The 16,215-nt window shown below is 34.0% G+C and overlaps 1 protein-coding gene across 3 annotated transcripts; it reads right to left on the bottom strand.

The window, feature by feature from the left end:
* LOC105176815 lies at positions 1,816 to 7,338 on the bottom strand. 3 transcript variants are annotated; one of them, XM_011099729.2, is made up of 7 exons: positions 7,243 to 7,338; positions 5,395 to 5,549; positions 3,786 to 4,560; positions 3,617 to 3,703; positions 3,414 to 3,503; positions 2,565 to 2,713; positions 1,816 to 2,491 (listed from the first exon to the last, which is right to left on the bottom strand). In XM_011099729.2, exons 2-7 carry the CDS (start codon positions 5,479 to 5,481, stop codon positions 2,303 to 2,305), a joined length of 1,377 nt encoding a protein of 458 aa, XP_011098031.1. In that variant the 5' UTR covers positions 5,482 to 5,549; positions 7,243 to 7,338; the 3' UTR covers positions 1,816 to 2,302. The 3 variants fall into 3 exon arrangements, with proteins under 3 accessions (XP_011098031.1, XP_011098035.1, XP_011098033.1); XM_011099733.2 differs by having other exon boundaries at positions 3,617 to 3,667; XM_011099731.2 differs by lacking the exon at positions 7,243 to 7,338 and adding an exon at positions 6,687 to 7,064.

Genomic DNA, 16,215 nt, shown 5'->3' with positions numbered 1-16,215 from the left:
AATCTAACTAGTAATTTGTGGAACACCCTATGTGTGTTGAAATTCTAACATATTATTAAAATAAAATATTTATTATTTAATAAAGTATATATGACATAATATTAATATTAAAAAATTAATAAAAATAATGTAAAAAATGCATTAAAAATTAATTATCAAAAGATAGTAGGGGAATGAGGGTTAGTTAAGAGTGGGTGCCTCCAAAGTTAATAAATAAAATAATATATTAATAAATTAAATTAATTATTAAAATTGACATATCGAAATAATTAAGATATCAATTCACCCCTCTTCAATTATATAGTATAAATAGCACATGCATGCGATTTGGGGGGACTCGTGCATATCTGCAAAAGTTAAGTGATAATCACAATAAATAATGAGATGGGAGAGACTTGGCGACACAAGGGAAGACCCACTTATGGTGCAGTGCAAGGCACGACCCGATATGGGTTGACTATTCAGTGGGGCAGGTCAAAGTATGTCTTGGTCAGAAACTTGTCACAGAGAATACAGACCAGAACTTGTCAGCAAAAGCACAGGTTTGAACCTGTTAATATTAGCACACAGGCCGTCAACAGAGCTTTATCCCATCTGTAGGAACACAAATCGGAGCACGTCAACAGGGGTTGAACCCATCAGGAGCACAGTCAAGAGCTCATCAGCAAGAACATAGGTTGAAGCCCATCAGTAGGGCCAAAGCCCTCAGTAGGAGCACAAACTGGAGACTATCAACAAGAGCACAGGCTGAAAAACTGTCATTAGCAAGTAAGTTCACAATTAGTAGGTCATTAGTAGCTATGCAAATCATCATAATAGCATGTAATAGAAGTTTGGAAAACATAGTAAATGAAGCTCATCAAGGCAAATTACAACAACCTCCCAGCCCTAAGATTTGGCATAACTACGATTTACCCATGTTATTTGAAAAATTATCACTACCCCCTAATTTTAACAGTCGTCTAAGAATTAGTCTAATTCGTTATGTTTCCATCTAATTTTTGTGGTGAACTAACTAAAATGCCCTTGTGAATTAAGAATCATAATTTTATTTAATTTTTTATTTTTTTATGTATTAAGGGATAATTTTTTATAATATTTAAAAATTTTCTATCCACCTTGTTCATTTCTTTATAAGTTTTAAATTTTTTAAAAAATAATACAGTAAGGACAAAGTTGACAATTTCACACCGCCATCGAAAGATTACATTATTTCATTAAACATCGGGAGAATTCATAATTTTTCAAACAATGAGAATGTATTTATAATTATGTCAAATCTCAAAAATTATGATTGTAACTTACCCTAAAAGATATAAGTTTTCTATCATGAACTTAGTTTTAAAACATAGGGTACCAATGGCATCGATATTGAATCATGCAATAATCTATGGGTCATCCTTATTAGTAATTGACCCTAAATTTTATTATTTACCCTATCCCACATTTTATCTATTCAGATCCTATCAATTAATTATCCCAAGTACAAAAGTAAACTGCCCTAATAGCACAACCGCTACCAACATCATAGAGCTCATGACATAAAACTGATTCAGGCACTCTGACGACGCAAGATTTAACGACCCCTACACCAATGGACCACTCTCCGTCATGTTTAAGTTTCAAGAAGAAAACCTTATTTAATAGGACTAATTCCTCTCACTCTACAGCTTTGCCGATCAATGAAAGATATATGTTTTCAGATTTTCGTCTGAAATGAGAATAGATTTGAAGATAAAATAAGTTACAACATCTAGATATAATCAGTATTCTCATAATAAGTTATAAAATTATGAACTCATACACCGTAATCGCTTTTTTTTCAAAATAATTCTTTCATAATAAATTATGCGACTGTCGGGCCAAACTGAAGCGAGACCTGATCCCATCATCAAACCGGGCTTGGAAAAGAATATACCAAAGGGCACCAAGAACATGCAATACTTGTTCCCTGGGTATCTTCTTTCTCCTCACCTCTACAATAAGGTACTTGCAAGAGTGATGATCCCACCCACAAACCATAAGAGGATTGTCATATCACATTATGATATGGGAGGTAATATACAGAAGGCATCTGCACCAACTGCAGCATCAACCCTTTGAATATATTAGCTATTTACATATTATGATGTTGATTGGCGAAAGAGATAATCAGTGCAAGCACTTTCGTTCCCCGTATTCATTTTATTCAAACTTTGATATATGATAGAGCGAGCATTCTCTCGGTGATTATTAACAATAAGAACATCTTCATAGCCACTATTGATGGAGGCAAACCAGATCTCTTGAGGCAGCAGTTTATCTAGAGCAGCTCCCAGTCAGATTCGAGAGAATGATTTGCTGGGAATTCTCTTTTCTCAGAGTCTATAGTGAGAACAGGAACTGCCGCCACCACGTTGTCATTTCCATGTAGATCTTTATGTTGGGGAGCACACTCATTGTGTTGCCTTGTTGATCTCAATTTTGATAAAAGAGCTTGGCGGATCTTTTTCTGAAAAGAACAAGTTTAGTGAAAACATGCATGCAATGCATAGACACCAAGAGAGAGAAGCAGGATATAGAACCTTGTATGAATTTCTCCCAGTTCCTTGAGGAACATATCCTTCCACTAACACACAGGAGTCCTCCAAGTTTGGCCTTTGAACTGGCTCAGAGATTTCTAGTCTGAGTTGAGCAAATTCCTCATTCTTGATGACCTCCATGTCAAAGTTATCTGAATTCCACAAAAAAATAGACATTAGCAAAGGCAATAACGGCGCTCAAACAGAACCATTCCGACAGCATACCATGTTGAACTCATTTGAGCAAATGAACTAAACGGATGAATCTGCATTCGAGGCAGAAGGACTGAGCATAATTATCACACATGTTCGTATAGTAGTACTATTGAAACTCTTCCTTGGGGAACTAAGAAACGCATTGTGGGAAGTGAAAAGCAGGTATGCCCAGATTTCTACAACTAGGCAAACTGGTTTACGTTTAGTACTTACTGGTCATATTTTTTTCACTGCAAGTCAAGTGGATGCTTTCGAGGAATTGGTGAACAAATGTTCTGTATGTCTTTTGCTCAATTCTTACTAATGGATTACCTCTATATCTACTCTAAAAGGCTTAAGTATTCCAAAATTTGCTCTATCTATGCACTATACTCTCATTATGCATACAGCTGTGCTGGACCCCTTCCTCTGGAGTTGCCCAAACAAAAAGAATCACTTTCCTCTTCAATTAACTGCATACACTGAACTACAATAGTGTTCTACACTCTCTTACATTCTGCCAATATTTCTCAAAACATTTATGCAAGCTACCTAGAAATTTTTCTTCTCACAAAAGAATATATCATCAGGAAAAGCGTTCTATTTTCCCTGTAAGACAAACAAGGAGATAGTTTACACTGTCCATCTTTGAAGTACCTTCATTTGACACGAGAACCTCCTTGTCCGAAGCCTCATCATGGCAGATATTCCTGCTAACATCTGATGAGCCATCATTAATTGATATACCTGCCAAGGATTAAAAAAAAAGGAAACAGTCAATAATACATGCTTTTGTTTTACCAACCAGACAACAGGGAGATACTTGACAATATCCATCTCTAAATAGTTGAGTGATATACCTTCATTAAATGTCATAACCTCCTTGTTCTCAGCTTTAGCAATACCTGAGCCTGTATTAGAAAAGGAATTTTCATTCATCGATGTACCTGCCAAGGGAAAAAAAAAGTTCATACAGCCATGACAGGAGGCAACAAAGATATTAAGTAGAATTTATCCAAAATTACATACAAATGGATTCTGTTCGGGAGCCACGACAGGATGAGGTACACTCAGAATCTCCTTTCTTTAGCCTTGCAGATTCAGCTGATGCAATATTGTCAGAAACAGAGGAGATACCCTTAGAAGTCTCACTCTTTTGCCTCTCAGATTCAGCTGACAAAATTTGGTGAGAAGGGGTCTTATCAGATATAAGTGCATTTCCTTTTACTGCTTCTCCAGTATCATGTCTCACATCTAAGTCAGAGGATGATAGCACATTCCTATCACCAGAGGCCTCCAGAGAACTACTTCTCAAGTCACAAGATGCAAGCTTTCTGCTCCTAGCTCCTGATAGAGGAGTCGCTTGATAAGAACCTTTTGAAGGATGATTGTTCTGAGGAATTCTTTTGATGCCAACAGGGCGTCTGTATACTCCAATTTTCTTAGTTTTTCCAGAAGACACCTCATAGCATTTATCTTGAACCAAAACTCCAGGAGACCGGGGAGAAAAAGAGTTCACATCATAATGGCCATTTAGAGGTGAGCCTTTTTCTGCAGTCATATGAGAAATCACTTCATCTTCATTTTCTTTCTTCTTAAGATCCCTAGGATTGTCCAATAAGCTTGGCATCTGCTTCTTATTGATATCAGTATGAGCATAAGGGTCAAAGAACGAGTCGGCAGAAGGTACTTTCATGGGATCCACGCAAGATGGGAGAAGCAAATCTTCCATTACTTCTGAATAGAACTTCTTCACACTAACACTGACTTTCTGCACCTGATTTTCCACATATTTAACAGTATCCTGTTGAAGAACAATTGAATATGTTGTGGTGGTCAGTTCTAATATCGTCAAACAGCACAATGACATGGTCTACTGGAAACAAGGAGCAAATACCAACATTACCTAAATTCAATATGGTTGTAGAAAAAGGTCATCTATTTGCTTAAAACAAGATCTGGTGCATCGAAACCCCCCATCTTACTAGATGAAGGAAAGGCTAAGAGATTCTATGCCTAGTGGTTTTGGGAAATGGGGAATCACTTAACTGTTGGTCCAACCCGCAGACCTTACTCTTAGCCTCTAAAATTACTTTGAAATTATTTTTCAGTGCCTTGTAAAGGACAAAACTAGTTGCCACAGAGGGCCAAAACGTCCTTCATGCTTCAAGTAACTCAAGATATCACCTTTCATGCATTACCACATCCTATATAAAGGCTCTGAAGCCTCAGGGGACACGCAATAGGCAAGGATCCCACTAACTAAGCTCACCAGTACCGCATCTGATGCCTCTACATCAATATTTAAAAGATCAAATTAGCTCCTACTTGTAAGCGTAAATTTAAGAGGGAGTTGGTTAGTCCAGCCTATATAGCGGAATTCATGATATCAAGCCTTTACAACCACACGAGGCACTTCAAGCTTGCTCATGTGACAATTTTGTTAAACAGAATGCAATAACTCAGAAAGCTAAATATAGACATCTAGAAAGAAAGAGAGAGAGGAGAAAAAGAAGAAGAGGAAGAGGAAGAGGAAGAGACCCCAAATGAAGAAGAAACTCAAGAAAGCCACTGGAGAGAAATCAACAGGGCTAAGGCATGGAAATTGCAGGACAAAACAAAGTAATGGAGGCTTTACCTGGTACATAACCTCTTCCACCTCCAGGCACATGGCTTCAAACTTCTGGTACATATTACCAGCCCAGGTTATACCTTTGAAATCCATTGCACAATATCCCTTTTGATATAAAATGGCTTTCTCCGTCCAAATTCGAAGATGAGGTCGCTACTCACCTTCAAGAATTAAGACAAAAATGATCAATAAAATAGGAGTTTTAGGATACACAGGAACTCTCCATCAACCACTATAAACAAACAGAAACGTTTATTCTTATCTCACAGTAATTATTCTCCAAATGTTCAGCCAATTTTTAATACTTAATAGAGAACAAACTGCCTTCATAGATATCCATGATATTCTACACATGGCTCACAAGATGTGAAATCATGACATATGAAAAGTGTAAGATAGTGAAAAAAAGTTACTCTCCTAGATGCACATCATAGTCTTAGGCATCTTGCTAATTATTGGGTAGAAAGAAGCTCTACGCAACAGACTTCAGCAAAGGTTTCATATTATCACATACTCTATCATCTGACATGAAACACTCCCTCCCATTGCTCCCAATTAGTGCTATGAAACTGATACTGGGCATTAGAAAAATGCTCAAAAGTAAATTAGGCTCATAAAGGCAGACCGTCGGATGACTTATAGTGGATTATAAATGTCGATTTCTGTCATCAAAGTAATATTATGGTAGATCAGAAGTTCAAATTAACAAATGTAAATACACCTAAAAGGCTATAAAGTTGATGCAATCTAAAGGACAGAAAGACTTTAAAATATAAAGCTTTTATCAGCAAATTTGTAAACGAATAGTATCATTAACATTTGAAAACACAACATCAAGAGTAGAAAGATGCAATTCTCCTGACAATAGAAAAGGAAGTAAGAAGTTTACTCCACTGGCACGCCTAATCAAGAAAACTGGCCAGAAAAACAGGAAGCATAGTTTGTTACTTGCACAGGCAAGAAGTAAACCTAATAAAGCCCGACATGAACTGCCAAAATTTGAGAAAAATAAAGGAAAACCAACCAAATTTTGCCAATCAGTAGCTGCAGTTGAAGATATTATGGCTCGTAAAACATGAACACACATCCAAGATTCAAGTATTGCGTCCTCATATACTCCATATGATTGAAATTAACACATGATACAAGCTTACCACACAGAAACAAAAAGATCGACCCCTTTTTCTCTCACAACATGTAAAGACCAAAACCACAGGAGGGCTTTCATTTGTTGGGGTTTGCAGGCATAAAGACATGAAAAACGGTGCAGAAATACCCCTACAGAAGAAAGCCCTTACCGTAGCTTCAGAGTATAAACTCAGAGATACCTATACCCAATGGTGACACAAATGCTTCGCACCCAAAAGTAAAACTTTCTGAGAACCCTTTTCGTGTACTTGGAATAAATTCTCTCATAATTCTACTTCTATCACACCAAGAATCATACTACTTCACATATATCAAACGCCATTTCGAGTTTCTCTATGTTCAGATGAAGGGTTACTCTTCACCTTAGCTAAACTAATACCAAATTTTCAGCAGATGTTTCCCAAACCATCAAGTCAACAACACAACACTTTACCCCATACGTTCCAAGAAAGCAAAATTTATTATACTACTACCTAACACCCACAAAAGTCATAGAAAAGGAAATAGTTCAAAAACACATGATGAAGATTTATTTCAGCACAGAATAATCTCAGCACCAGTTCTGATAAGGGAAAAAACAAGCGTAAATACACAATACAAAAACGGCGGAAAACAGAAAGCGAACGAAAAGTTCTTGAAAAAGTGATAATTGTCTATACAGAATTAACAAAAGAAAGAATTAAAGGCCGACGAACAGGCACTTACAAACAGTAAGAAGAAATAACCCCAGAAGCAGAAAGCTTCATATATGAATTTATTTTCAAGATAAACAAATATAGAAAAAGGAGATGAAAATACCACCCTAAAGCAATTGCAAATTTATGGCGATTCATATAAATCATTTTATCCGTTAGTAGGACCCGTGCCAATATAAATAAAATTATGAAATTTTAAGATATAAAATAAATTTATAAATTATTGGCATCAAAATATTTTTAGAATAAATTATCAATTAAAATTTAAATAAATTGGCTAGTATTTGGGTTTGAAAATAAAATTACATAATAAATTTGGACTTTTCATATATTTTCAAAACATTGAATTCATAAAGTCGTGCCAAATTTGGATCATATGAGTTCTTATGGGTCAATTCAGAAAAACATAAAGTTACTTCATTTATTTTAGATTGACTAAATTGGGTCAAATAATGTTCAAATAGAGTCCGTCAGGAGATTAACTCATACCCAAATACATGGTATACAAGTCTAATGAAAGAGAGCTCAAGCGACCTAAAGCCTTACTCACGCCTATAAAAAGGGGCATCTACCTCTTACAAGTCATTACACACACTTAGCAAATCCAAAGCAAAACCAAATCCAAAAATTTTCTGCCACGACAAAGCTCTACAACCAGCATGCAATATCCTTCCACAAATCATAAGAAGATTGCACATCTAATTCGAAAACAAACTCCAAACCCTTGAATCCATATCAATAGAGAAAGATTAGAGGGTTATTTTGTATTCAAGGATAATATTTAAATCAATACATCTCATTGATCTATATTATTTCTTGTCTTGTAATCTTTTTTTGCAAATATAAAATTTTGTGCACATAAATGATTGTAAATAAATATAAAGTAATTAATAAGCATAAAATACAAAAGTTTTTTGAATATAACATAAGTTTTTTATCTTATTTTACAAATAAATTATATTTAGAAAAGAAAGTTAATTTTTTTTAGATAAAGATAATCAATGGTATACTTATTTGAATGAAACATACAAACTAACTTTTTAAGTACAATTAGATATCAAAATTAGATTTAAATGTATTATTAACTAATTTATTCAAAACAATTGGTGATTCTTTTGGATAAAGATAAATACCGGTACACTTATTTAAATTTAAATAAAAATAAAAATAGTTTAGTACACATGACAAAATGAAATTCAAAGAAGTCATCCGAATATTACAATAGGTGATCAAAGAGTCAATTGAATTAGTAGTTTTGAGAACTCTTTAGCAATCTTTATTAAGGTAATATTAATTTGATGAATACAGTAAGTGTTCATCATTGGCATTATGTATTTGTTGTGATTTGGTGCACATCCGATGATAGCTATAAAATTATTTTTTAAAGGTTGGTCTGAAATATTTTAAGTTGCGAATTTTGAGACATCGAAAATCCTATAGAGACTTGCATTAAATAGTGTATTCCTTAGATAACTGTCATGTTTTATCGACAATAGGCATGGGACATCAATACAATTTTAGTGGGTTAGTTGATAAGGTTATCAGCTGACTGAACGGACTAGAGGAATTATCATATGGAAGCTTTGATTCTTGGTCGGTATAACTGAATTCTCAGCTCCAATAGTACTAGATCAGTCCTCTGACTTGAGGAGTCATGACATTCACTTATATATAATAGCGTATCTTTAATCTGGCAACAGATGACCGTATCTTTGATATGATCATTATAAACCTTGTCCGTTGCAATAAAAGTATGTAGTGAGGATGGTGGATTTCAAGATAAAATATGTCCCCTGTCAATATACGACGAATATGTCTCCTGTGAGCTTTGAGATGGTTTGAACTCTTTAAGTTTATGGCCATACCGATTGATTGAGTGGAGTGGTTCCTAATGTCAATCAATAGAGTAAAGACATCTCGAGTATTAAGCATAATTGTTTAGTCCAAAATCAAAACCAACGCCCAATTCCATATCTTAAACTACTGTCAAAAGATTGTCGACAAAAGGACTATACCTGTATAAAACTCGGAAGGCTAAATATTCACGCTGACATTCACCTAAACTCTAGTACAATGAACCACTGCTAAATGGCTACACCTGGTGACGGGTGTTTTTGATGAATGGTTAATAAAAAATAATTAATTAAATTAATCAATTATATTGGACAAGCCCAAGTCTAGTTGAGGGTGAATATAAAGAGTTACATACAAATCATTAACGAAATTTAGTCCAATTACTTCAAGGATAACATAAAAGATTGGATTATTTATTTGAAAAAGTCCATTGGATGGATGACACAAGAATTAATTATTTACTATTTCGGGCTTAGCACTTTTAAATTAATTTGATTAATTTATTGAGTTTGATTTAATTAATTAATTGGATAAATTAATTAAAGTTTTGGGCTTATATTCATTCAAGAGGATTAAATAAACTCTTTGATTTCAATTAGATTTAAAATTAACTGAATTAATTTGGAACTCATGAAGCTTGATTGGACTTAATTTAATTTAATTAAAACCAATTTATACCTTAAAGTTCAAACCCAATAAATTAAAGCAAGTTGAGAGGAGTGGAAACACCTCCATTTGAGATGAGTGAGAGAGTGTACTAGTAGTGAACCTTCATGGTTGGAAGTTATTGCACAACTTGTGCAAATGTGTCTACTTGTTTTTCTTGAAATTGGATTTCATGTTTGACTACTACACACAACACTTGATCTCACTTGCTCACTTGCATCATAACTCAGGACCTGCACCCTCTTTGAAATAGGAAAATCCTTCTCCATATTTTTTTTTGTGTGTGTTTTATTTTAAACTAAGTTTAAGTATAGAATCAAAATAATTCAAATATACTAATCAATAATATTTATTTTGGATTTGTTTCTTCTCATATTTAATTCTGTCTAGCAATAGAGTTAAACTATATTCGGAAGTGCGGTGCAGACAAATTAGAGGAGTTCTAATTTGAATCTTAAATGAACGGAAAAGCAACTGTTGGGAATTTATTCCAGTGAGGAGCCCAAAAATTATATAGCCATAATCAACTATAACAACAATTAGAGTTATAACAACAGTTATATTAAATAAAGCGGAAACATAGAAAATCAAAACATAATCAAAGAGGTTCAAGGAGCCAAGATCAAGGGGACGAAGCAAACAACCTCATCGCCGACGACCCACCACCGATTGCACCAATAAACCACAATCACCAAAGCACAGACCCACTTCTCAAAAACTCTCAGTTTCTTTGTCAATTGCTCATTTTTTCTCTCTTATTCTTTTGGTTCAAAAGGGGGTGATTTATGCTGGAGAAATTTTGAAGATTTGGGCGGTGGTGAGTGTTTCCATAATATTGAGAATGATAGAAAATAAAAAACAAGAGAGAGGAGAGAGAAGGGAGAGAGTAAGTCCAGCAAAACAAATGAGGATGGAGGGAAATTTTACGGGCATTTTAATTGAGACTAGGTCGGGTCATGGGTGGTGGGTCGAGTCGACGGGTTGGGCCATCAGGTGGTGGGTTGGGCCTACCAATAAAGATTGGTCATGGGCCAAAAAATCCAACAAATTCTTCCTTGAACTAGGACACAAAAGGGAACCTAGTCCAAGAACTGAACTGGCTATCATCATCGCCATTTATACCTGCAAAATAAAGATGTTAGTAACAGTATTCAACTTATGGTATTTCAAGCACAAACCATAGCATACAACATAATTAACTTTTGCATACAACAATTAACACTAAGTTAATAATAACCCAGCTATAGCCCATTGCCACTAAGGCACATTCACAAATACCCAACCAGCCACAAAGGCTCAACAAACCATCTAGGTTCAACCAGCCACTTAGGCACATTTCACGAAGACTCAATTAGCCACTTAGGCACACACATACAGCCACATAGGTTCATTTTCAAAGACACTTAGCCACCTAAGCTAATGACACAAAGACTAAAAATATCTACGAAGAAACACTACTTGATGCACTAAGCATTAATATCATACACAACAAAAATGCACATAGCGATCATTTGCACAAAGCCAAAAATATTCTTCAATAGTAATGCACTAAACATCAAATTGCACATAGCATTCACGAAGCGAGAAAATCAAGGATTCCCAGGCCAAATTTCGATTAGATACCCGCGACTCAAAGGTCCAACCAGGTGAGGGATTAGCGGGGAATAAGCCTCGATTTTTAACAAGAAATTTAACAGAATATAGTCAATCAATAGATTAACAATATTTCAACGGATACACTTAGCAAAATAATATTGCAATATATTTCGCACTAAGCAAAATAATTTCATAACAACATTATCTACAGATTTTGCACTAAGCATAATAACAATATTATCAAAAGTATTTTTCAATAGTTAACTAATTCCTCAAGGAAATATCACAATAGGAATTTTGCACTGAGCAAAAAATTTTAAATGATTTTTCCACTAAGTAAAAAAATCAATTTTAGAAATATTCTCCACAATTTTCAAAGAATAATATCCAAAAAATATTTTGCACAAAGCAGAGAATAATAAAAAAAAAAAATCACCAAGCAAAAAACAGTACTCGAGATAAACTTTAACTGTGATATCGTCAAAACAATGTGGCAGTTTTTTAGCGAAATATTTTCAGCAAATATTTACAAAAAAATTACCAACGGTAAAGAAAAATAAAAAATAAAAGAGCGAGAGTTAGAGATTTGTTATCACGTCGGAGCCGAAAATAGAAACCACAGCTCTGATACCACTGTTGGGAATTTATCCATAGAAAATCAGAACATAATCAAAGAAGCTCAAGGAGCCAACATCAGGGCACAAAGCACACAGCCTCATCGCCGACAACCCACCACCGGTTGCACCAATAAACCACGCCACTGAAACACAGACCTACTTCTCAGAAACTCTTTCTTTGTCAATTGCTCATATTTTCTCTCTTATTTTTTTGGTTCAAAATTTATGCTGAAGAAATTTTGAAGATTTGGGCGGTGGTGAGTGTTTCCATAACATTGAGAATGATAGAAAATAAAGAACAAGAGAGAGAAGAGAGAAGGGAGGGAGTTGGCCGTGTGAAGAAGAAAGAGAGTGAGTGCAGCAAAATGAGGATGGAAGGGATTTTAGGGGCTTTTAATTGGAACCAGGTTGAGTCATGGGTGGTGGGCCGGGTCGACGGGTTGGGACATCAGGTGATGGGTTGGGCCTACCAATAAAGACTGGTCCTAGGCCAAGAAATCCAACAGAAACATAAAAGAGAACAACACTTGTTGCCTTTCTATATTAAAAAACGAAAACATAAAGTTTTGATTTAAAATTTTTGCATCTTTTTGTTTTCTTCTTTAGCTCCCTATTCAAGTATCTTTTATCTGTGGTAATGATGTATTTGAAAACATGAAACGCTCGAAGAAATCAAAGGGAACCCCCCTCTGAAAATCAATTTTAATTTATTTTATTTTATGCATCCTTCGCGTTCCCGAGCCGTACCATTTTTTCAGTAGTATCAGAGCCTGATTCGGTATTATGACTTTATGAATAATGTGTTTTTATATGACAGGCATGATAAATTGGGAAGGCATGTTTTGCAATTTTGAGCATGATTATGTGTTTAAAAATATGTGTTAATTTTATTTTTAATTATGGATATCCATGATTTTTTTAAAATTAATTTTTTTGTAAATGCATGCTTTAATTTTAGTTTTTAATTAAAATTTTTTAAAAATAATGTAGGAAATAGTTCAACAGTAACCTCTGTCAGCCGAGATTAAAAATCAAGCAGTTTGATTAAATTCAAGTCTTCCATCCACAATAATGTGGTGGACACTACTTCCACCTTTCATGGTCTCACGAGTCTTGGTATTCTTAACTATTATAATTATTCTTAATTAACTAAAATATATTTAATTAATATTATCAAATTAATTAAAAAAACGAGGGCGGCTCCAGACGTCGTTGCGTAGATCATGAGCCACGGCGTCGCCGTTGCACCCTCTCTTTATTTGGGCGACGCCACCATTGCTTAAATCATACTATCGCTCAAATTCATCACTCCCATCTATGGGGCAGCGTCATCGTCCCCCAATTTGAGGGGGACGGCAGGGGCAAGGGCGGCTCACTGGGAAGGAGGGAAGTGGCTGGGTGGGGGTGGCAATGATTGGGGAGGGGGTAGGCAGCGCAGGTAGGGGTTAGCTAGGGTTTTTCTAAAAATAATAATAATAATTCTTTTTTATAATTTTAAATTATTTATATATAATATAAGTTGAATAATTTGTTGAATCCAAACCTTCTATTTTTTTAAAATCTAACAGTTGAGATTCATTTATTAGATCTAATGATCATTATTTAATCAAACATATCCAACGGTCATTAAAATATAAAATAATATATATTGAGTAAGGGTATAATAGTTATTTTATAAAAAAAAGAAAAATTTATGTTGTTAGTTAGATTTAACAGAGAATGGCGATTGAGCTATGTTAAGAAAACAGAGAGGGATTTTTCACCTATTTTTAAAACACAGGAGAGGTTTTAGCGGACTTTTTAAAACACATGGGGATTTTATGCATTTTAGCTTGCCCAAATGAAGCAAAACAACTAGGTTAGATAATTGCAACTATCTCAATTGTTTAATCTAGATTTAACTGTTTTGCTGATGCAAATGTTTTTATTGAATTTATTGAATTGAATTGCAACTATCTCAGTCGTGAGATAATAAGTTTTGATTTAAATGCTTGAGACAAGTCAATTTCAATAGGAAAACAAGAGTTTATTTTAGGTGAAGATATTAAACCATTGGAAGAAAAGAACGCCAAAAAGTCCCAAATGAAGCCAAAAAACAATCAAGGAAAGATGAGACAAAAACAGACTTGAACACTCAATAAGATGTGATCACACCCTATTGATTGCACGAGTCTGTCTCCACAAAAATGGACAATTTGGAAAGATTTGTTACATTATTTTATTTCTTTTTCCAAACCTCAAGTTGGAAGGCAAGAGAGAACGTTTTTGGTGCTATAAAAGGGGTGTGGAGGTTGAAGGTCAAGCATCTAAGTTCATATTTTATTACTCTATTAGTTTAGATCATCACTCATCTTTTTCTTCTTCTTCTTAGTTTATGTTTTCTAGAATTTTCTACAAACATGATGTGTAGCTAATCCCATTTTTTGATTCAAGAGAAACGTTAAACCCAATTGTTATATTTTGAGATCTTGATTTTTATCTGATTTTATAGTGTATTTCTTGATTTAGATCTTCTGGAATAATTATTATTGATAGATCTTACAATTTGATTCGATATTAATTATTCTACTGATATCCATGAGTTCAGTGATTTGTAATTATTATGAATAAGTGGTACAAGTAGCAAGCAAATTAATTTTGTGCTTCGCATAATTTATTTGTAGGGACAAGAAAATTAGGTTAGATGATTGCAACTACCTCAATTGTTTAATCTAGGTTCAACTGTTTTCACTTATGCAAATGCTATTATTATATGCAACACTATTGTGACCAATAATGAGATAATAAGTTTTGATTTAGATGTTTGAGACAAGTCAATTACAATAAAAAAATAGGAATTTACTATGGCTATCCTAATAGATTTCGAAATTGAATGATTAGTTGTGAAATTAATCTTACGCGATTAATCTTGTGTAATTCTTGAGGCTATAGATTTAACCGAACAAACTACAATAACTGGCTACAAAAATCTCAGGATTATCCTAAATTTCGAGCATCAAATTTATGTTTTGGATAAGTCTCTTTGTCGAGCCTACCGGAAGAGTCCACGTCTGAAGAACGTTTGACGTTCGAGAAGTGGCATAAGGACAATCGAAAGGTTCGCAATGTCGTACTGGCATCAATAGCCAATAACATTCAAAAACAAAACGATAGACACAATAATGCTCCGCATGAGCCAAGTTTATGAGTTTCGAATCAACGTATTAGATATGCTGCGACTAGACATGATAGAGCCAACCAAATTCACAACTATTAAGCAAAAACGAATGTCAAATTCATGGTAGAACCAAGGGGAGAGAGAACCGAATTTACAACTATCAAAGCCCATACTCAACACAAGACATGATAAGTGTAACAAAAAGTCTGTGAAAAAATATAGCAATTTACCTTCCTATATTTTTTAAAATGAAGCAATTTACCTCCTTATACAGAGAGGTAAATGCTTCATTTTAAAAATCATAGGGAGATAAATTATTATATTTTAAAAAATATAGGGAGGTAAATTGCTAGTTATTTTTTTATAAGGAGGTAATTCTCATTTGCGATATTACAAGAGGTTGCTTGCATTTTTTTCATTAATTATTTATACATATATATAAAAGGTATATGTACTAAATATTGCTTGAATATCATTTGAAAAAGCTGTGTTGAATTTATACTTGGGTAAAACCATATCAATATTCTTTAAAAATTAGAATACTTACACATGTTTTCTATTACTTAAAAAATTATAAATATGTCTTTGAAGTTCGTAGCCTTAATTACACGTAAACGTACTACAAAAAATGTAATATTTTTAACCATCATAATAGTACATAGCCGTAGTAAAAAATCATCGACCACGACTATGTAATGATTGTTTCTCATGATTTTTGCATTGGTGGATAAGACATTTGTCATAGAAAAGCAATTACAAATATTTTTACTATAACTTTTAATTGTAGCAAATAATTTTTTTTATGATGGAAAAACTAGTTTTTTTTACATTAATTTTACTTAACCACGATTAACAATAATTATTTATCATAATTTTTAATTACAAATACGTCCCTGAATAAATTATATTGCCACCCTCCACAAAATGTACTTTAAGTATAATTAGCCTTTTATATTTTAACATTTAGGAGAGAATAAGATATCAACTAATGCTAACGGTTGAAAAGAAATTCCAATCGTGCTAGACACGTGTTGATACACCATTGGCTAGTGAGATTTGTACAAGGATTACATTTCCTTCTCACATATTATTT

The sequence above is a fragment of the Sesamum indicum genome, linkage group LG14, assembly GCF_000512975.1.
Source record: "Sesamum indicum cultivar Zhongzhi No. 13 linkage group LG14, S_indicum_v1.0, whole genome shotgun sequence".
Taxonomy (NCBI): domain Eukaryota; kingdom Viridiplantae; phylum Streptophyta; class Magnoliopsida; order Lamiales; family Pedaliaceae; genus Sesamum; species Sesamum indicum.
This window is presented reverse-complemented; position numbering and strand designations above follow the sequence as displayed.